This window comes from Lissotriton vulgaris, chromosome 9, assembly GCF_964263255.1.
Source record: "Lissotriton vulgaris chromosome 9, aLisVul1.2, whole genome shotgun sequence".
Classification (NCBI taxonomy): Eukaryota; Metazoa; Chordata; class Amphibia; order Caudata; family Salamandridae; genus Lissotriton; species Lissotriton vulgaris.
The window spans coordinates 979,893,352-979,916,953 of NC_141697.1; the positions used below are offsets into that span (position 1 = coordinate 979,893,352).

At 45.3% G+C, this 23,602-nt stretch overlaps 1 protein-coding gene across 2 annotated transcripts in view; it reads right to left on the bottom strand.

The window, feature by feature from the left end:
• The window catches only part of RAD54L2 (RAD54 like 2), a 1,034,525-nt gene that overhangs the window by 419,598 nt on the left and 591,325 nt on the right, over positions 1–23,602 (bottom strand). For both annotated transcript variants that reach the window (XM_086938836.1, XM_086938837.1), the window contains exon 13: positions 3,540–3,658. In XM_086938836.1, coding sequence (XP_086794962.1) covers positions 3,540–3,658 — 119 coding nt within the window. The remainder of the gene's footprint in view (positions 1–3,539; positions 3,659–23,602) is intronic.

Genomic DNA, 23,602 nt, shown 5'->3' on the forward strand with positions numbered 1-23,602 from the left:
AGCTGTTACCTATGGACCAGGGCAGAAGATTAAAATGGACAAAAGTAGTCCCAGAAACCTTCATGGGGAAGTCCTGTCCAAAGTTGAGAATGAGGTTGCTATTTGCCTGGATAGTGCTGCGCCGAGTATATTGATAGTGGGGGCTTTTGATGCTATCTGTAATCAAATTAAAAACGATTTGGCGGTAAACACTCTCCCTATAATTAACAAAGGGAAAAGATGGTTTGATAGCACCTGCTCTAGGGCACATTCCGCTCTACTGAAAGCTTTGAAAGTAGGCACTAGAAATAAGGAGCTTGTCTTGAAGTTAAGGAAGGCTTATAAACAGGCCATTAGGGACAGAAAAAAAACCAGATTAAAGAAGAGGCATGTGAGAAACTTCAGTCCCCGGAGGTTTTGAGGGACAGTGGGAAATTCTGGTCAACTATTAATTAGCCTTTTTTCTCGGGAGACGAGAATTCCCCACTTGACTGTATTATTCCTGATGACCAATGGATAGATCACTTCGAGAAGATTTATGGGAGTCAGATGGCAGAGAGGACCCAAGAGGTGATCTTGAACCCAGAAATAGCCACCATAGTGGTCTTTCAGGAGACAGAAGTAGCAAGAGCAATTGAGGAGACAAGGAAAAATAAGGTGCCAGGGGTCCCAGCGGACCTATTTAAAAGTTTTCCTAGTTTCTGGGCCAGGGTACTAACAAATGTCCTCAATGCCTCGGGTGCGAATACATCTCCTGCATCTTGGTCCAAATCCATCATTATTACGGTTTTTAAAAAGGGTCAAATAAATGACCCATCATGTTATAGGCCTATCCCCCTGATAGATTCGACAGTGAAAATTTTAGGCAGAGTTATTTTAGCGAGGTTGACAGACTGCCTTGAGGGGAGAGGGATTCTGTCAAATGCTCAGTATGGTTTCAGAGCTAAAAGAAGTACATTAAACCAATGTCTTAATCTGCAGCTACTTATCAGCAAATATACCATAGCGAAAGAGGGCTCCCTCTATATGGGGTTCATGGACCTCTCTACGGCATTCGACCTGGTAAACAGGTCGAAGCTGTGGCAAATTTTACTTAACATCGGCATTGACTATGCCTTAGTTAAATTCCTGGCTGACCTTCATTGCGGCCTGTTAGCCTCTATTCGAGTCACCCAGGAAGGGAGATGTACAAGGTATTTTAACTCCGAACGAGGGGTTAGGCAGGGATGCATTATGGCACCCCTACTTTTTACGCTTTATATAAATGCACTTGAACCTGCCCTGAAGGGAGCTACATTAGATGTCCCGCGTGTAGGAGAAACCATTATACCGGTTCTCCTTTATACGGATGACGCAGTTCTATTGGCATGTACCGGTGTTGGTCTAAATAAACTGCTGGACACATTCGGTAAATTTATGGAATCTCTAGAACTGAAAATAAACGCTAAAAAATCCCACGTTATGATAGTGGGGGAACATAGTAGGGAAAAAAAACTATATCCTTTTTCTGTGGGAGTGATGAGGTCAAAAGGGTCCCTGTGTTCACCTATCTAGGGATTTTATTTGATGAAAAAGGATCATGGGGTCCCCAAATGAAACATAAAAGAAATGTATTTGCCAGATCTACAGCAGCCCTTCTGGGATTTTCAAAACATCTTGGGGCCAGACCCATGGAAGCTATTCTGAAGGTGTATAAGGCCAAGTGCCTAGCAATAGCTACGTATGGCTCTGACATCTGGGGGTATAGTACACAATACCACCAAATTCAAGTGGTAGAAAATCAATTTCTTAGATCCCTATTGTCTGTACCTCAGTCCACCCCTACTTTCTCGATTCATGCTGAGATGGGGGCTGAGTTACGTTACTGACACATTGAAAATAGCCCCACTAATATGCTGGCTTAAGACCTGGCTCAATCAGGAGATCTCCCTGAACCATATGATTTTAAAAGACTGTCTAGCTCTAGACAAGGCCGGTAAAATTCCATGGCTAGCATACATTGAATCCACACTCAAAAAACGTGGTCGTCCTGGGCTTTTTTTGGCACCGGAAACCATTAATAAAGTAGATGTAGACTTGATTAAAAAGGCCTTGGTAAACCCTCTTTCTTCTGAAAGGGAGGCATTAGAGCTGAAAAAACCTATGGTAAGAGTGAACTATGGTCTGATGAGCTCACCTGGAATTGAGCCTTACCTGAAGTTAATTACACGCCCTTTCCATCGGTATTTGTTAACCAGATTTCGATTTAATATAATTCACCTTACATTGGGAGATTTCCCTAAATGGGGTACACCGGATGATGCTGAACCCTGTAAGTGCGTTAATTTCTCACTACACGACACTTTGCACTTTGTAATGTTCTGCGAGTATTACGCAGACATTAGGAAAAAGTATTTGTTACCAGTGTTAAGGGGAGCGGGGTTTGTGCAGGTCAGGCCGGCAATGCTCTACCTACAACTCTTGGGTAGTGCTCTGACTATTTTTCATGTTGCAAATTTTTTAGTGGCAGCTGTGCGTATTATTGGGATGAAGAAAAGACTAGGTCTTATGGGAGACGAAGACCGACTATGATTGATGATGTGTTTTGTTTTTTTAGTCTATTGTATATGGCATTGCTTGTTATTTTATATGCCAGTCTTTAGGAAGATCTTTTACTGGAAATTTAATGTTTATTCGCGTATTTTAGTGTAATAACTGTTCCGTGTTTGAAGACCTCTGAAATGTAAATGTAATAGATTTTATGGAATTTCTTACTGTTCCGATTGTGAATCTGCACAAAAGTGTTGAATACTGTATCTGTCCTTTTTATGATTTTAAGTGATCGAATAAAGTATATGACTGACTGACTTTACAGTACTTTGTAACTGCCATATTTACCAAAAAGAGTTGGCACAGTGACCAAGAAGACAGATAAGGATGGATTTCTGATTGGAAAAAGAAGGAACCGAAATCCTTACTTGTTTTCTGAGGAACAATAAGTCACAACAGGGACAGCTGTGCTCTTTGGATTGGAAGAATTAACTGATTAACTGATCCCACAGCACATTCTTTGACAGTGCAACATCAGGATCCATTCAGAAGCACTGTCAGTTTTCCTTGGGGGTAATTGTAATGCCTATGGGCAACGTTTCCTGACCTTATTTTCACGGGGAAGGCAGAATAGTAAGAATCATTTCAGCCAAATGTATTTCGCAGTGCTAATGGACTATATTTTTAGAAATTTTCAAAAGGTACAAAAATGATTTCCATCGTTTCAAAAATTAAAATGAAGCATTGAAAAATGTGTTCTGCAGTTTTTGAATGTCGAAGAAAACACCTTGATTAAATAGCTATATTTAAAAAGATTCAAAGGGCTTTACAGAATATGGCAGGCAAAATGAAGGTGCGATACGGCAAGTGGAGTAGGTGCAAAGCTGTACAGCTATGGATGAGGAGATGGGGTTGTTGGGGATGGGGTGAAGGGAGACACAGGTAAATTAGAGAAGAATGGGAAAATAGCATAGGATTTGGAAGTGACTGGGGAAATGGAGGTTGCAAGAAAAGATGCCTAGTTTTCGTACCTGAACACCAGGAGCTTATCACCCAATTTCACGCTTTCCTCGATCAGGTGGAAAAGAAGGACCATCTTAGGCGAGTTTTCTAAAATACCAGTTTGATAATCAGAGAAAATATCCTTTGCCTGCACAAAAAAAGGAGAAAACGGCAAACAGCACTCAAATGAATGGAAAATTTATACAGCATTTAAAACCACCTCCATCGAACGGTTACCAAACATCTAGGCTGCTTTTCTTTGAAACGAAAAAGTACAATGCTGCTATGTATCGACATCGACTGAAGAGGGCATAAGCAATCGACCACAGGTCCTTCAATGAAAATACTTAGACACAGTGACACTTACTACATACTAAAAAACCTCTATAGGGTTGGAATGTGCAAGCATGTAGTAAAGGTAGACTGCTTGTTCTGCACATTTACCAGTCTGAAATTGTCACTTCCAAACTTCTATTTAGAATTCTGTTTTGGATCAAGATGGATAGAGCATGGGCCACTGCATTGCCAGAAACAAAATTGTCTTAAGAACAAGTTACTTACATTTTGTATTGCCATGTCTGATGAATACTCGAACTGCAGATTCCTCACCATGTGAATTTCTCCCAGGCGTCAGGATGTCTCCAAAGAACTCAAAAGCAGTGCTCCTTGGTACAGTTAGGTTCTGCTCCAGAAGTGATGAATGGAGCGGCTTGTACACTTCAACCATGCATTCTGACGTCAGCTTCTTTTATGAAGCCTTCCATGCCCTTGGACGCAGACCCAACAGGCAAGTTGAACAAACTAGTGTGCAAATTCCTAGACTGGGATCTTTATGGATGGAAGTGGCTATATCACAGCACAGGGAGGTGGGAGGGCAAGGAGGAACCTGCAGTTAGGTATAGTATCCACCAGAAAAAGAGGGTTACCAAAGATAAGTAATGTGTTCTTCTGATGATTTTTTCTAAATGCAGAGTCCCCACCTTGTGAAGACCAGGATCTTATCACCCAATTTCACGCTTTCCTCAGTCAGGTGCAAAAGAAGGTCCATCTGCTGTTCGACCGACTAGCCTCCGTTCTTGCTCTGGATTGTCGTCCCAAAAGCTGCCTCTATCCTACATATACTCCACGGGGTGAGGCGTATTCGGCTGCATTCCTCGAGCGGCGGGAAGTCCGTGGACCAGGATCTCCGCCTCCTCCCCCCCACCTCCCCTCAGCCCAGCGGTGCTCGCCCCATCTAGATCGGGGAAGTCCTCCCTCTGGTTCGGTCGTCATTTCGGGCGGTGAGGGACGAGGCCCACGACCCTGGTTTGTGTGCGCCCTTTGAGACCCAGAAGCTCCTGCCTGGGTGGGTTCGGCGCCCGGGCTGGAGCATCGACTGCTTGGGCACTAGCCTCCCCCTCCCTTCCCATATGTTGGGATTGGTTGCTTGTGGGCTTGCCTCCTACATCCAGTGGGACATCCAGCCCTTGTAGTCTGAATGGGAAGGGATCGTGCCCCGAAAACACCTGCAGCAAACCCAAACTAAAATGGACCAGTACACTACTGTTGACCGGAATCCAAAATAGGGGGCGTCTATCCTGCAGGCGATTGGCACCGCTCAGACCTCCGTAAAGGGGAAGATCGGCGAGGTGCGGGTCGACGTGGCCCTCATCCGTTAGGACCGCCACAACACAACAGCAAGACTGTCGGAGGCAGAATCGCGCCTCTCTACCCTGAAGACGAATTGGGCCAGTTGAAAACTGAGGTGGCCCGCCTACAGACTCAGACTTCAGAGCTGCACCGCCGGGCCAAAGATGCCGAAAATCGCTCGCGGCGGAATAACCTGTGCCTCATATGTTTTCCCGAGGGTGCCGACAGGGGCACACTGACACCTTTGTGGTGACTTGGGTCAGATCATGGATACCCAAAGACGCTCTCTCACCTTGGTTCACAATTGAGCGTGCACACTGCTCACTGGCAGCCAGGCCTCACCCCGGGGCTCCACCCCGTCCCATCATCATTCCGATCCTCAACTTCCGAGTCAGAGACGCTATCCTGATGGAAGCCCGAGCCCACAGTCCCCTGAAATACCATAACAATACCATAATGCTTTTCCTAGACTACACGAGAAAAGTTTAGGCCCAATGTCGTACGTACACAGACGTCAAACAAAACCTCTGCAATTTGGGATTGCATTACAGGCTCCTCTTCCCAGCCCGCCTCAGATTTTTTCCAGGGCAAAGCGGTTTTCTTCGACACACCGCAGGCAGCATGGACCTGGCTAACGGAGGAGCGGCCTCTGCGGACCCAACCTGCTCCCCCTCCTCCCTTGTCGGGCCCTCCTCGGTCACACCTGTCTCCCCCCAAACCACAGCAGAGGCACCATCAGTACCATAGAAGAGGGGATCGGCGGGGTGGGTCAGTCATGATCACCGGGTGCCGAGTCCCAATTGCTGATCTCTTCTGGGGCCCCTCCGCTTCTGGACCACCACAGCCGAGCCAGTTCACTAATAGACTTGAACCACGGTCATGACCCAGCTGCGACACTGCGCCCGGCCCTCTTGGACTCAGACCTATCTTGGAGTCCCGCGCTCCAGGGATCCGGTGATAATACAGGACTCTGACTGTGGGGTCCCATGGAAGTGGAGCTAAATCGGAACTCTTAGGGCATTTTATATTAGTAATCACCTGTTGACACTGATATCCGTCTATATGGAGGGGTCCATTGCCATCGCCACAAACTGCCATGCTAACCGTTTTAGTGTAGCTTTTTGTCATTGCTTTTGGACTACAGATGCTTCGGGTTTGAAGTATAGGGTGGGGGGTGTTGGAAATGAATTGGGGAGGGGGGCTGTTGCCCTCCGAACTCTACTTGTTTTGGCTCCGTTTGAGTCATTGTTTGCAGCTTTGTTTGAGCTAATGATTTTTGTTCTTTAGGGCAGATCACCACATGCACATGTCATCTCCACCGACAGGGTGCATACGATCATGCACAAGCCACATCTCCCTATCCTGGCTGCGATGAGTCACCTCACTGGGGACCTAGGCTCCCCTCCTAGACTTTTTCTCTCCACGACAGCTGCTCCTCAGGTGCCCACCCACGGTAGGTCCCTCCACATCTTGTTGTGGAACGTAAATGGGTTGCTAGACCGTATCAAACGCACAGCCGTCCTCAGGAGCGCCCAACGCCAAGCGCCTGACATGCTCTTCCTTCAGGAGACACACCTCCTGGGAACCCAATGCTCCTTCCTCGCCTATTATGGGTTCGACAGGGTCTGGCACTCAGGTTTCACACGAGGCTCCCGGGGGGTGGCTATAAAGACTCGGAGAGGTCTTCCCTTCACCCCAATGAGGCCATGTCTGGGAGGCTTGAGGGACAGGTCCTCAACCTCCCACCAACGTACATCCCTCCAGCCATGCTTTCCTCTACCCTCCAGCCATGCTTTCCTCTACCCTCCAGCCATGCTTTCCTCTACTCTCCATCACTTTACAGAGGTAATCTCCGCCCTGCCCCAGGGTCAAACAATAATTGGGGGCAACTCCACTCAGTTATGCAGCCACCCCTCGACGCAATGGGTGATCCTGCCTCACCTGTTCAAAAAAAGGCTATCAGACTGGTCATATGCCCTTGGTTTATGTGACGCCTGGAGGATTTGGCACCCCGTGGAAAAAAATACAATCACTTCAGCAGCCCATCATACCCACTCCCGTATTGACCTGTTCCTCCTCCCAGCCACCAACTGCCAACTGGTCTCTGGTGTTTCTATTCTCCCACGTGGAATCTCAGACCACTCTGCCATTTCGCTCAGCTTGGGAAATACCACCAGGGGATGCGTTCGGTTTGGTGGTTAAACGCATGTTTTTTGCAAGACACGGAGATCAAGGACGCGCTCGCAGTAGAATTGAAACGCTATTTTCTTGCCAACAAGGGCTCGCTTCCCTCTGCAGGCACACTGTGAGAAGCCGGTATGCCTACCTTACGTGGGGTGGCCAGGGGTCTGGTCCACACGAAACGGGTGGAACAGACTGCTCGACTGGACTCAGCTTGAGGCGCAGGCTGCGCGGCTGGAGTTGACCTCTGGTAACACAGATGATGCTCATCTTCCAAGAAGAGATCCGCCAGATCTCCCTAGACTCAGCTAAGACGCTGTGAGGCTCCTCTGTGGCCCGGTTCAAAGGATCTCCTACCCCAAGCCAACAGTATTATCCCTGAAATACGCGACGCTGCTGGTACCCACCACTGCACTTCGCAAGCTATTGCCCAAGCTTTCGCGGGTTACTATGCCCAGCTCTACTCAGCCCGGCACCCTGGGGCTTCTTTGGATGATCTACTGGAACGAGCGGAGGTCCAACTCCCTTGCCTTGCCCAGGCCGATTCGATCGACCTTGACCTTCCCTTTACTCAAGAGGAGATCATGGAGCTATCTCCCTACTGCACTCCGGGAAGACGCCAGGGCCCGACGGCTTTCCGCAGGAATATTACGCGACATACCGAGACTTATTGGTTCTTCACTTGGTTGATCTCTTCCAACACGTGGTCAAGACGGGATCCTTCCTTTTGGAGACTGACGTGGCCACCATCGTGGTCATTCCAAAGACGCAGCCACCTGCTCTTCCTTGTGCAGACTACTGCCTGATTTCTCGCATCAACACTGAAATGAAAATCTTCTGTACTGCCCTGGTTCAACGTTTTCGCCCCTTGTTGCATGAATTGATCCACCCAGATCAATGTGGCTTCACGCCTGCTTGCGGTACCTGGCACTGTATACGGCGCCTTCACCATGCCCTGGCCCATCGTCATCTGCTCACCATGTATTTAGCCCTGCTGCTCATCGATGAGAAGGCCTTTGATACGGTTGATTGGTGCTACTTGGAGGACGTTCTTGCCATGATAGGCTTCTGCCCCCACTTTCGACGTCTCATCCGAGCCCTGTACTCCAGCCCCAATGCAAGAGTCCTGACCAACGGCGCCTTCTCAGAGGCATTCTCCCTCCAAAGAGGCACCCGTTAAGAGTGCCCTCTTTTACCGCTTTTATTCGCGCTGGCAATGGAACCGCTGGCCTGCCTCATACGCAACAACCCCCAAATCAGAGGGTGGTCCTGGGACCCCCATCAAATCGACAAAATTGCCCTATATGCGGACAAATTTCAGCTTATCCTGGCCGACCCAGAGAGCTCTGGCCCACGCTGTCTGGAGGTGCTTCAGACCTTTGATAAAGTCTCGGGCCTGCGGCTCAACCCGGCGAAGTCCACTTTGGTCCCCCTCCATCACTCAAGAGCCTGCTTTGATTGGCAGTCTACAATCCCCCTCGGAGACAATCGTTGACAATCGTTGAAATATCTGGGGATCTGGATAACCTTGCTTCCTGAGCTGGAGTGGGCTCTTAACCTCACACCCCTGGTTACTAAAGCCAAAGACTTTCTTAAGCATTGGCAATCCCTCCAACTTAACCCCCTCGGAAGAGGGGCACTTTTTTAAAATGATGATTCTCCCCCGTTTTTTTATACATTCTTCAAAACATCACCTTTCATCTCCGGGGTAGTTGGTTCCATGAGTTTGATGGGATAATTAACTGATTTTTGTGGAGGAGTGGGAGACCACGTATGGCCATGGTTCGCTGCAGGATACCTCCCTTTGACGGTGGCATGGGGGTGACCAACCTTCACCTTTTCTACTTGGCCACCACACTCTTTGTCGTCCACGACTGGTTCAAAGTGGCAGGAAAAATCTCCTTGTTACAAATGTTGGCTCTCTCCAAAGTTCTGTATTTCTTTACCACGCTTCCGGTATGGATACCGGGAGCGTGATACCGAGAGCTGGATTCATGCATCTCAGCTTATATATGGCAAATGAGCAGAAGAAGGGTAGCTCTATCCACATTTAAAAGGGCGCAGCTGGAGGGGGTCCTGGCAGTCCCAGAGATGGAGACATTACTTAACAGGGCAACTGCAGCTGACAGAGACGCCTCCCTTCACCCCGGAAAAGGCGGATGTGTTTGGTACCCTCCTTGGAACCGTGAAGATGCAACATTTCCACACAAACGAGCACAGGGTGATCCGGCGTTGCTGGGCTAGATGTCTGCAAAAAACGAAGACAAAACGCCCGTACTCACCAGAACTGTCACTCACACTGCTCGCCGCTCTCACATGGGGGACAGTGGAGAAGGATAGAGGAGTAGGAACAAGCAGGGACTACAAAAATTGTAGACTTGTACGGGCATGGAGAATTACTCACTTTTGAGGAATTCAGCACAGGTTGCGATATCCCACAGGGATATTTCCCGCTGTATAGGGCAGTCACGGGGGCAATGCTAAGACACTGGGGGCCGGGGACGACAGAACCACTGACTCATGCCACCTGTGAATACATAGGCCTGGCTGGAGTACCATAAATATGTTATGGTAATTGAACCTTCAAGGGTTTTAATTGTCTTAATGTTTCGAATATTATTTTAAATATCTACAATTGTACGACCTGATATATTTGATGCCGTTAATGCACAACAACTGTGACAAATGTCTTTTTAAGTTAATTTCTGTTTGTCACTGAACAGTGATCTTTTTGAGACAGAAGAGAGCAAGAGAAAGGGTGTATATGAAAGAGTATTCGGATTTAATATTTGTTACAAGGGTACATGATAGATATACAACGTTGTAAGAGAACATACAAATAAATTGATCTATAAAAATTCTCTATACAACAATTGCAAAAGCTTTTCTACCTATTTACAATCTAATTTATTATCCGGTAGAAAAAGCAATCGTCTGTTTGTCACTGTTCAGTGACAAACAGAAATTAACTTAAAAAGACATTTGTCACACTTGTTGTGCATTAACGGCATCAAATATATCAGGTCGTACAATTGTAGATATTTAAAATAATATTCGAAACATTAAGACAATTAAAACCCTTGAAGGTTCAATTACCATAACATATCTATTGCCCAAACCCTCAAGGGTATATTGGGTTGCTCACTTTTGTGTACCGGGGTACCATAAAGGCAGTTACATGCTTTTACAGGGACATCAGATGCAACTCTACACAACCACTGAAGGAGTTAAGGAATAGATGGGTGGAAGACCTGGGCAGACCATTAGAGGACAAAGATTGGAAAAACATACTACAAAGGGCCGCCAAAGTCTCTTGTAATGAGCGATTCAGCCTGATTAGCTAATACATACTCCATTAGGGGTACATCACCCCGGACAGAATCAACCGGTTCTTCTACAGGGAAGATGCGGAATGCCCGCGAAGCAGAGTAAAGGGGGCACATTTTATGCACATGATGTGGAGTTGCCAATCTCTGGCAAATTACTGGCAAGAAGTGACAAGGGAAATAGCACGAATAACAGAGCTGGTAGTGCCATGCACGCCAGAACACATCTTACTTAATATGTTCCCCCACACAGCTAAGACTAAAGTTACAGATAAATTTCAAAACCTTGCCTTTATACTGGCGACTTGGGCCGTGGGCGTCAGATGCAAAATGGGCAGGGACTGCAGTTCCAGCCGGATCCAGAGTACTTTTATTCTTCTGGACAGGGCCGCTGTCCTCTGGAGATCTGATCTTTGTTGAAGCATGGGCAGGTCACCTCGGATTCGGGAAGTTGTATGCCACAGGACAGGCGTAGTCTTCTTCGGATGGTCTTTGAGCAGGAGAGACACGCTGGTAGGGCTGGGGCCAAATCAGTAGTCCTCAGGCCTGGCTGCACCACATCTTCTTCATCTTTTTCTTCTTTGGTCGCAGGAATTGCAGGATCAGGTTCAGCGGTGCCCCTAAATACAAAATCTAGGGGCGTTAAAGGGGCTGGTAGATGGTAACTAATGGGAAACTTGCCTTTAGGGTGTCTACATCCTGTTTGTTCCCTCTCTTTGGTGAGGGGGCATCACCTAATCTCATTGGCTAAAATCCTTCCATTCAAGATGGAGGAATTTCTAAAGAGGGGGTCACCTCGGTCCAGGGAGCCTTCGGGTCTGTTCCTGGTAGAGAAGGGACACACCCCTTCCGATTACTAATTTTCTTGCCGATCTTGCCACCAAAAGTGGGGCTTGGTCAGTGGGGCGGGAATTTCAACTAGCTGGAGAGGCCCTGGTCTGCATATTAAAGGGCAGGAAGCTTTTGAGGCTTGATGCTCGAATTGCTGTTCCTGCTTGGTTGTAGGTGGGAAGCGTCTCCACCTGAAGCAGGCTTTGTTCCTGACCCACGAGAGCACAAGAGCTCCCACCTTAGGGGGTCAGAAATAGGCCTGAGGGGCAGGCTGGTGCAGTCCAGTCAGCTACACACTAGAGAGTTGGTCGTTCTTCAAGGGGCATCTCCATGATTCTCTCTGAGAGCATTTTGCAATTAATCCAACACTAACATCAGTAGGTGTTTATTGTGCTGAGAAGTTTGATACCAAACTTCTTAGCATTCAGTAAAGTCATCAGGGAGCTGTGGAGTTCCTAATGTCAAACTCCCAGCCCATGTACTCAATATGGCGTCCCTGCACTTACAATGTCTAAAAATGAACTTGGACACTGTAGGGACATATTGCTCATGCAGCTATGCCCTCACCTGTGATATAGTGCACCCTGCCTTAGGGCTGTGAGACCTGCTAGAGGGGTGACACACCCATACCACACACAGTGGTTGTAGGCATGGCACACAGGGAGGTGTGCCATGCACTCTATACATGCTGCAGCCCTTAGAGAGACTATCTGGTCACAAGGCCCTTGGTACCACTAGTAATTTTTACAAGTGACTTGCATGTGGGCCAGAGGTGTGCCAATTGTGGAAACAAAGGTACAGTTTTGGGAAAGAACGCAGGGACTAGCAACCTGATTGGCAGGGACCCAGTGCATACTCAAAGTGCATCAGAGATCTTTCAAAAGTGGGGAGTAACCATGTAAAAAGGGTTACTTTCCTAAAACCGGTACGAAAGAGGGTCCCAAAAAGCTGCAGCATATCTTATGCCACTCTAAGGGACACATGCAAAAACAACAGTTGATGGACAGAATGCGGAACAATGTCATACATTCACCCCAGTACAGACATCTGGGCATAAATCCATCAATTTTTTGCACTCCACACCACCCCAGTTCAGACATGGCCATATGCAAATCAGTCTTGACCCTGTGCCTCATGGGAACAGTCCAGCCCGAACTGCCAAGCCAAGTCTTCACTGGACCGGAATCAAGCATCCTAGGACCGGTTTCTGGCTATCAGCCGTCTTCAGCCAGGATAGCTGGACTCTAGTGGTGTGGAGCACGAGACTCACGTCTGAGCATACCCGTCCCACTCGGGATGACAAATGCAAAAACAACAGTTGATGGACAGAATGCAGAACCATGTCATACATTCAAGCTGTTTTAACTTGAGCCTCATGCAGTTCTCATTAATTTTGTAGTGTTTTAAAGTTGTGTGCGGTGACTACGATCGCGTTATTACTTTAACTCCGTTGTATTTTAAAGTGTGTATGCAGTGACTACGACCCCTCATCTCTTACCTGGTGTTCCTCTTGTGCTGGTCCCCGTTCCGCCACAGCTTGAGCCGGTTGTGCGGAGGGACAGGAAGCACCGGCGCACCAGCAGCGTCATCAGAGTTGCCCCGCCCCTTCCCTACTTATTCCAATTTCCAGCGCGGAGGCAAGCCCATCTGCGCCAGGACGCCGCCCGTCGCCCAAACCCCTGGTAAGTTTCTTATAACTTACGAGGAGCTTAAGCGGCCTGTGCATATCAATTATGATTCGCTACAACCGGCAGGAACTGCTCTCCTTAAACTTGTACAATTCATCAGAATCCCGGGTAGTTTGTCCCACTACCACCCCTTTTAGGGACGAATCTGCCAGGATAGCTGTTTCCTCTTTATTCAGTGGGGATTCGGAGGAACCTGTGCTTGAAAGCTCTTTGGAACCGAGCAATACTAGTACGAATACGGACACTAAACTATTTACTGCTCTCTATCTCAACACTAGATCTATCCCTAAACATGCTCTAGAGCTTTGGTGCTTATTGGATAATCAGAAACCTGACATCTGTTTCTTTACGGAAACGTGGTTCCATAGCCAGGCTTCCTCTGGTATTGCCACGGCGTTCCCTAGTGAATATCATCTGATTAGGCAATATAGAGTAGGAAAACGAGGCATAAATTGACTCCTGAGGCCTTCCGGATGCATTTTCAGCCTCCGGTCAATAGCTCTAAGAATACTGAAATAATGGCCACTCTATCAGAAACGTCTATTCGCAACACTCTTGACGCAATTATCCCGGAAACGAAAGTTAACTCAAAAAGAATCGCCTCACCTTGGTTCACCAAGGCTTTGAAAAGAGAGAAAAAGGACTGCAGGTCGGCGGAGAGGTTATGGCGGAAGTTCAAAACGCCGGAAAAACGCAGGCTTTACAAATTAACCCATTTCAACTATATAAAACATATAAAAGCAGCCAAATTGCTCTACATTACGCAAACAATAAATAAGGCCTCCCAATCCAGCAAAGAATTGTATAAAATACTTAGGGAATTCACCACCCCACAGGTGGAGCAATCAGCATTTGCTCCGACCTTGAAGTGGGTGAACTCACTGTCTTATTTTCAAAGTAAAATTCAGTTAATCTATTCCTTGTTCCCTCCCCCCAATCAACAGGTGGCCTTAAGTGGGGTGGCTTCCTCTAGCCTTGAGCCCCCTTTTCAAACCACTGATTCTCCATCTATGACAGAATTTGAGCCCACTTGCCCAGCAGAAGTGCTATTGGCACTCAAAAAAATTAAATCAGGATCTCCCACAGATTCTCTGCTTCCACGTAAGTGCAGCGAGCTATTCCCACTGTTGGTAGATGGTTTGACCAGTATTTTCAATACCTCCTTTGAGAGTGCTTCCTTTCCCAACAGCTGGAAGCTGGCTCAGGTCAGGCCAATCCTAAAAAAACCTAATAGTGATCCCTCCATACTGTCTAATTACAGGCCAATATCTCTTCTGCCTTACTTTGGGAAGGTCCTAGAATATTTAGTCAACAAACGTGTTTCTTCTTATATTGAAACACATGCACTTCTTGACCCGTCGCAGTCAGGTTTCCGTGCCGCCCATGGCACTGAAACCGCAGTGATTGAAATAGTGGATAACATCCGACTCTCCTTGGACAGAGGCGAATCAGCCATTCTGGTCCTATTGGATCTTTCTGCTGCCTTTGACACCATCTCCGACAGCATTTTGAAACATCGGTTGTGGGAGATTGGTGTCAGAGGCAACGCTTTGGCCTGGTTCGTGGATTATCTCAAGGACCGTCACTCTTATGTTAAGATGAGCTCCCATGCATCCGTTAACATTCCACTCTCTGTGGGGGTCCCGCAGGGATTGATCCTCAGTCCCTTATTATTTAATCTTTATCTTTCCCCTCTGGCCCACATCATAAAATCCTACGGCTTTACCACAGTGTCTTACGCAGACGATACGCAGGTGCTTATCACCTGCAGATCCAATCTCCTGGAAACCTGCAATAGATTTAAACAATGCATGGTTCATATTAATAATGTGATGAGTGAAAACAGACTTCAACTCAACTGCAGTAAGACCAAAATTCTGTTATTCGGCAAGGCCAAGACTATCTGGTCTCAGGACTGGTTGCCCCCATGATCTAGGGCCTTGCCCTGAACCTAAAGAAGCCGTACGAGATTTAGGCATTATGCTTGACAGTGCTCTTTCTATGAAAGCTCATGTAAATCAAGTTTCCGGAACCTGCTTCGGTATACTACCGCAATTGCGTAAAATCTTTAAATGGCTTCCACCCGAAACTAGAAAACCTCTGGTCCAGGGTCTAATAATCAGCAAGCTTGATTATGGAAACGCGATGTTTGCTTCCATAAATGAGAGTCTGCTGACCAAGTTGCAAACCCTCCAGAATATGGCTGCGAGACTAGTGTTGGGTTTGCCTCCTAGGTCTGCCTCCAAACCCATCCTCAAAAAGCTGCATTGGCTACCTGTGCGCCAAAGATGCCATTTCAAAATCTTGAGTTTAACCCATAAACTCCTTCATGGCACCGGCCCCTCTTATTTAGCAAAAAAACTAGTCTGGTATTCCCCGCCTAAAGCCCTCCGCTCTAGTTCGAAGTTCTTGCTGTCCCAGCCTAGAGTCCAGACGACCAGGAATGGATGTAGGTCATTTTCGTATGTGGCCCCTCAACTTTGGAATAGGTTGCCTCTTCATCTCCTGTCCCTCTCCAATCATTTGGAGTTTCGCAGGGGCTTGAAGACGTGTCTCTTTCCCAAATAAATACTCTCCTGTGACGTGTTTCTGCTCGTGTAGGTTGATGCCTTTCTTCTGCAAAGCGCCTTGAGACCTCTTTTGGTGATAAGTGCGCTATATAAAAGCATTTGACAAGGACATTGACATTCACCCCAGTACAGAGATCTGGGCCTAAATCCATCAATTGTTTGCACACCAAACCACTCCAGTTCAGACATGGCCATATGCAAATCAGCCTTGACCCTGTGCCTCACGGGAACAGTCCAGCCCGAACTGCCAAGCCAAGTCTTCACTGGACCGGAATCAAGCATCCTAGGACCGGTTTCTGGCTATCAGCCGTCTTCAGCTAGGATAGCTTGACTCCAGTGGTGTGGAGAGCACTGGACTCACGCCTGAGCACACCCGTCCCAGACGAGAGTCCCTTGCTCACTTTGCCACTGGATTCAAGCAAGCCTGGCTGAAGACGGCTGTAATGCCAGAAACCGGTTCTAGGAAGCTTGTTTCCGGCCCAGGGAAGGCATGGCTTGGCAGTTCGGGCTGGACTGTTCCCATGAGGCACAGGGTCAGACTGATTTGCATATGGCCATGTCTGAACTGGGGTGGCAGAGTGGGCTAAAGAAAGGTGATGGATTAAACCCATATCTGTTGACTGGGTTTGAGTGTTTGATTGGTTCAGATGCTCCGTCCATCACCACCCCCCTTTGTACCACTCTAAGGGACAGCACCAAACCAATGCTCACTCCCACTGCAGGCTGCATGACAAGGTGCTCTAAAAACCGTGTGTGGCATGTCCCCCAACACTGAAAGTAATATTTGTAAGTCATCCCTATAGCAGGCCTTCCAGCCCTAAGGCAAAGTGAATTATATCACATGTGAAGACATATCTGCATGAGCAGATATGCCTCTGTGCTGGGCAGTTAAATTACTGACAGTACAAGTGAACAGGGAAGCCATCTTAAGGTATGCAGTAGTCAAAGTGAGTTTCCTAGCTACATAATGGGTTTCACTGAAACCTATGTTGTTTGGTATCAAACGTCCTATTAATAAACCCACGCTGGTTGTAGTGATGGATGTATTAACTTGTGCACCCAGAATGTACCTTAGAGGCACCCCCTGAAAACCTACCGACTTCTAGTGAATTGACCGACTACTGCCCCTGTACAGCTTGCAACCACAGATGTGTTTCTGCCGCCAAAGTCCCATAGCCCAAGGAGAAGTGGACAAATGATGTCCCTTCATGCCTGAGCCTCTTAAGGACCGAGCCCCTTGTGGATTCCCCCAGACTGACCCCCCCAGTCCCAGCTTGCAGCCTCTTCCCAACAGAAACCATTGAAGTGAACGGGGCAGCTGACGCTGAAACAAACTTCTGCACCCGACCACCCCAGTGCCGCCCGAGGTGACCTGCTGGAGTGGCCTTGGACCATGCCTCATACTGACCTTAAGTCCAGGTGAAGGGTCCCTTAAGTCGTCGACCGTGACCGAACACAATATGTTTTCCCCCATAGGATAACATTACCGCTCCAAAAATTGCACTGTGTGACCTTTTAAAACTTGTAAAAATTCCTTCCTCGAAAAGTACTTACCCAATTTCGATGCTCTTAGTATCTAAATTCATATAAACATCTCTGTTATTTTTATAAATTGGTGTTCGATTTCCTTACTGAGTGTGTCTCTCTCTTACTGCCTTTGTGTGTGCAATAAAAGCGTAGCACTACCTCTGAATAAGCCTAACTATTCCCTCACACTACCACAAAAGAGAGCATTTAGTGTATAATTTGTGCCTCTAAAACAATTAGGGCTGCCTAGACTCTTTACACAGTATACCTCATTTTTGGTCCACTATATAAAGAGCCAGCTTCCTACACCAATGTCTTAGTCCACTGGCTTAAGAGGGTCAAAATATTTAGAATTACAGTAGTGGCATAGCAGGTTCTAGTAGTAGGTTTACCAGCTACTTTTTGGATGCCCATACACTCCTGTGGAAGACTTGGAAAAGCAAACTTTAAGACCTCAAGTGCTGAGAGCGTGGTCTGGCCACGCAGGAAGATGGCTGCCTGATGGCACAGCTCCGCCGAGGGACGGACCCCCGACGAGCTTCCTTGTCTCACCTGCTCGTGTGGGTCGTCTCTGGGGCGATTACTGGACTCTGAGGCTCATGGGGAGTGCTGCGGTGCTTTCCCTTCCTGGCTGGTGGCTTCTATTCCAGAGATAGCAGGGGGACGGTGAGACGACTGCTTCTGCGACGTGCACTGCGGGGTTCGCACGCTTCTCACGCCGCGCCTCTCCTCAGCGAGTTCGGCGTTCTCCATACCACAGGGCCGCGTCTCTCCATGTTGTAGGCCGCGCCCCCTCAGACGGTGGGGGCGCGGTGCACCGAAGCCACGGACTGCCTTCCTAAATGCCTTTGCCTGCATTTTAGAGCACACGGCGCCCTCCTCAGGATTTTGCTATATAGTTTATTTAGCAGCTACCAGCAACTTTGCTTGGAATAGGCACCGTGAAGGGGAAATAGAAGAAAAAAAGAGGAAAAGTCATTTGAACGACTGGCACATTTGTCACTCTACTGAAGGGTGTTCTTGTCACATATGTTCTAATGACCAGGTGAAATGGCACAACTTACACGGCTGCAGCTATGAATATCCTTTGAAGAGTCAGTATTAGTGGTACAGGCAGATTTACTTGTAATAGTACTGCTCCATCTCTCACCTGACTTTGGCACTTTTATTCAGCCGTTTTTTGAGACATATGTCATTTGGGCCAGAGTTACTTGACTATCACTTCTTATAATATGTCACCCTCTTCCTCTATTGTGACGCTTTGCTAGTTCTGTTAGTTCCGCTTTAACAGGTGGAGGCGGATAGAGGGTAATATGACGAGGGATGAATTTTCAGTTATGATCGCCATCATATGTTATTAGCTCATGTGCATTGCTTTATATGCCAGCGCCATCATCTCATGTCTTCATAGTGGCAGCCCTGAATGTATAATATTTCTAGTCTCTCATATACTAACCTCCATTTGAGAAGTGTTTTACTTTCACATTCATAGTGTACTCTCATATTATGTACAATTACTTTGTCATTCTTGTATTGCTAATCCACTGTAGCACTCATTTATTGCATTTCCATGCTTTGTTTCTGTGGTACTTTTCGCACGCATGATTTGACATTTCAGCACTACTTTGGTTTAGTAGCATGCTATTTGTTATTTTGTGACAAAGCTGTAATCATTTTTTCGGTATGCTGTTCGCTTTGGACATTCACTTGCTGCTCATATTTTCCTCCTTTCCTATTATTGGATATATTTCATCATTGCCTCAAATTCCAATATTTCCTCTATTCGCTATTGCAGACCATCATTACAGCAGTACTCTAGGATGTCTAATAATAGAAATGGTGGTCGTGGGCCTAAACAAACACTTTTTACTGATGTGGTTAAACAATCGTCTACTTCAGCAGGTAAAGGTAATGGATCTGCGTCACCTCCTACACCGCCAGCTACATCATCTCAAAGCGACAAATCCTTATCTGACACCATGCAACGCATTTTACAAGAACTTTCTGGAGTGAACTGACGACTGGAGGGTCTGGATATTGCCATGACTTCCTTAACTGCAGAAACCAAGTCTATCAGGGCAGAACTCACTACTTTCCATACAAGGATTGACGTCATGGACTCTAAAATAGTGGCTATAGAAAGCCGACTGGATTCTGTTCAGGGTTCCGATCAAGATCTGCTCTTTCTACACAGTAAGATCATCGATTTGGAAGATCGCAGTCGTAGGGACAATATCCGCTTTTTTCGGTTTTCCCGAAACTATCGAAAAGCAAGATATGAAGTCCTTTCTTTGTAATGCTCTTCCCACTTTTACTGGAATATCTTTTACTCCTCCTATTGAGCTCCAACGTGCTCATAGACTGGGCCCACCACGCTCCGGTCCTTCGGCAAGGCCCAGGCCAATTATTGCTTGTTTTCTCCGCCTTGAGCAAACCAGACAGATTTTATCATTGGCTCGCACTCATGGCTCCTTCCTATTTCAAGGTCATACCATCCATATGGTCGCAGACTTTTCTAAAGAAACGAATGAGTGGCAGAAAGCGTTTCTTTCTATGCAACCCCAGTTACGTCAAATGGACATCAAATATGGTTTATTTGAACCTGCGCGCTTTCGTATTACCAGGAATGGAGAATCCAAAGACTTTTATGATCCAGCACTTCTACAACAGTTCCTGGACGATATCAAATCCACTGATATGGAAACTCAGTCTCCTCCCTCTGCCCAACCTCATCAGTCCAATTCCTCCTCTAAGAATCTACCTACATCTCATTTATACACCTCTCCTGAATCTAGACAACGTGGTAGGGATCTTACTCGTCCGTCTCGCTCTCAGGAGGACAGGGATTCAGCTCTACACTCTGTCTCCTCTCATACTAACACGCAGCAAAGAGACAAGTCTAGATCACCTCTTAAGACGCCTTCTGATGCGGACTGAATTCTCTTTTATGCTGTAATATTTTCTCTAAGTTTCTAGCAGTGTTTGTTGTTCATAATACTTTTGTTCTTTGTTGTTGTTTATTCCACTGAGACTTTCTGCATGGTACACTATGGTTCCTTCTACTTAGGGCTTTGTATTATGCCTTATGACCTATTGTTATTCTATATTCGCTCTAATATGTGATTTTCAGTTTTGCAGTCATTTAATCATTTTCAGGTTCTGCTTATTATATGCTATAAGGATGTTATCTTCCTGCAGGTAGTTTACCTTTCTTCCTATATATTCTCCCTGTTATAGTGATATTGTTATTGTTCAAGTAATCACTCAATAGGTCATTTATTAACTAATTCGCTTTTGAATGATGTCTATTTGTTTCATTGTTTTCTATGTTTCGCTTGTTTCTGATCACTGTCTTTTGTTTCTCTTCCATTGTATGATTTTATGGTCTTCACTCCTTGTTTTTACATGCTATCTCCTTCCCTCTTTTTATGTGCCATTGTTGTTTTGTCGTTTTCTTCTTCTTTTCCTTACCCTAATATTCTCGTCTAGGTCTTATTATAACGTTGTCTCTCTTTTTGTGATATGATAACTTCTGTTCTTTGTTTTCTATTGTGTTTTTTATCTCCCTGTTCTCTCATGGTTTTACACTCCCAGTTCGGTCTCATCTGAGGATATCTTTGTTTGGTTTAGAATTCACACTGTTCATTTACTTCATAAGATACTTTGTTTTTGACATAATGTAATTTTATTTTATTATTCCGCTCATTTATATCTATGCTATCTCTATTCATATTCTCATGTTTTCCTATGGGGGCATTTTTTCTATTGTTTCTTACTTCTTTCTCTTTCTTTCTTTCTATTTGGCATTATCGATTCTGTTCCTTTCTATATATTATTTCGCATGCTTCATTATTATATCTTATCTGTTTCTTTTATTGTATGCTATGGGGGTTCCTTCATTTACTTCTCCTCCTTTAGTCTTCTTTTCTTTCCTTTTTTTAAATTTTTTTTTATTTTCTGTCAGAGGTAATACATACAAGGATAAAACAAAAATGAGAAATCCAACATAATTCTTTACAAAGAACAACCATTATACATTTTAAATCCAATTATCAATTGGTAGCCATAGCTTCCGACCAAAAGTCTTCTTTTTAAGTCCTTTCAATTTATAGACTGCTTTATCCATTCTATAAACATTTAGCAGCTTTCCCAGCCATAACTCAAAAGTTGGTGGATCTACATCCAGCCATCTGGAGGTAATACAAGCTCGATAGATAGACATTCCCATAAACAAAAAATGTTCTTGATCTGTCTTTAAATTCCGAGAGGGAAAATAAACACCAAAGATAATAATAGTAGGATGAAGCGTAATCCGTACATGTAACAAATTAGACAGAAACTTTTCAATCTTCTCAATATATACAGCAAGTTTAGAACAACTATAAAACATGTGAATTGAGTCAGCTGCTAAAGTTCCACAGCGACTGCAGTTAATACCTTTTAGAGATTTCCATTTTACCAGTTTTGCAGGTGTATAGTAAAGATCTAGGGTGGACATAAAATGTTGACTCTTAAGAGAGCTATTAATTAGTGTCTTATTGCTCATCTCGAACACTTTTACCAAATCAATCCCTGCAGTGCCAATCTTTCTCTCCCATTTCAGGGTGTGATGATCAAGATCGTTCTGCATCCTATTGTTCATTAACTGGTAAATAATACCAATACGACTGTTCTTCCTAGAACTTTCTAGAATGTCAATAGTTTCCATGGTATCGGTGAGTAAAACATTTTTTTTTTCCAGGAAGCTGCGAATCTGTAGGTATTTAAAAAAATCGTTCCTAGATAAACCAAATGTCTCTTGTAATTTAGAAAAGGACATAAGGGACCCGTTTTGGTACAATTGACCCAGTAGATAAATCTGTCTCATATGCCATCGGTAAATTACCGTATCTTGGAATATTACGGGTAATAACTTATTATCAGACAGAGGTGTATAATAATTCAATTTTGGGATTATACGTAAAATTTTGTTCATTTGCCTCCAAATTAAACATGCAGCAAGGACCACCTTGAACTTTGTTTTTTTATAATAACTGGGTTCAATGACTTTCAACAGGCATTGCCGCGCATGGGTACCTAAGAGCATTTTGAAGATAGAAGGTGAAATGGCTGGGTCTGATACATAATCATGAAAAAGCAAAACCCGAAAAGTTTTCAGAGCAATAGCCCAGTAATACATTTTAAAATTCGGAAGCCCCAAACCAGCACAATCTGATGGGAGAGTACACCATTTTAAAGATCTTCTAGCACGATGGTACCCCCACAAAAACCTCGACACCATTCTGTCTATTCTGTTGAAAAGGGACATTGAGAAAAATAGGGGAATAGTACGGAAAAAATACAAAAATTTTGGAAAAATCATCATCTTAATAACATTAGTTCGACCATATAATGACAAGTGTAAATTATTAAATCTTTCTAACGTTCTATTGGTAGATATGAGTAAGGGGTCTAAGTTTAATGCAACAATATCCTCAACCTTAGAAGATAAAGTAACACCAAGATATGAACCAGTAGAATTTAGTGGGATATCAGTGGGTTTACCCGTTTCCGAATGTATAATCTGAGTTTTTGTAATGTTTAACTTATAGCCGGAGACCTTCCCGAACTCATTGGCCAGATCGATTATTGTGGGTAGCGCAGAGGAGACATCAGAAGTGACAATTGCAACGTCATCCGCATACGCTAGAACTTTATGGTCAACTTCAAAAAGACGAACTGGTGGAATATTAGGTTCCAAAATAAGTCTACTCAAATAAGGTTCTAAGTATAACGCAAATAAAAGCGGGGAGCAAGGGCACCCTTGTCTAGTCCCTCTCGTAATTGAAAAAGATCTCGAATGATCAGTACCTAATCTTATTATACCCTTAGGAGCAGAGTAAAGCGAGCGCACCGCCTGAATAAATTGTGGGGGAAACCCCTTCCCTTCTAACACAGTCCAAAGGAATCCCCAGTCTACTCTATCAAACGCTTTTTCAGCATCGAGTAAGATCACCCCAACTGGGGATTCCTTTGCCTGTGCCCAGTCTAAAAGTGTGATAACACGTTTAACGTGATCAGTAGTATCTCTACATCTGATAAAACCGTGTTGAATATTAGACACTAAACTGGACATTACCTGGTTAAGTCTATTTGCAAGAATTTTAGAATAAATCTTGCTGTCCGCCGTAATAAGCGATATGGGTCGATATGAACCCAATTCTTTTGAATCCTTGTTTTTCTTTAAAAACACCACTATAATAGCGGTGGACCATGAATCAGGTGGTTTCCCTTGAAATGCTGAATTAAAGATCTTTATAAACTCTGATTTCAGCATATGTCTAAATGTCCGATAAAATTC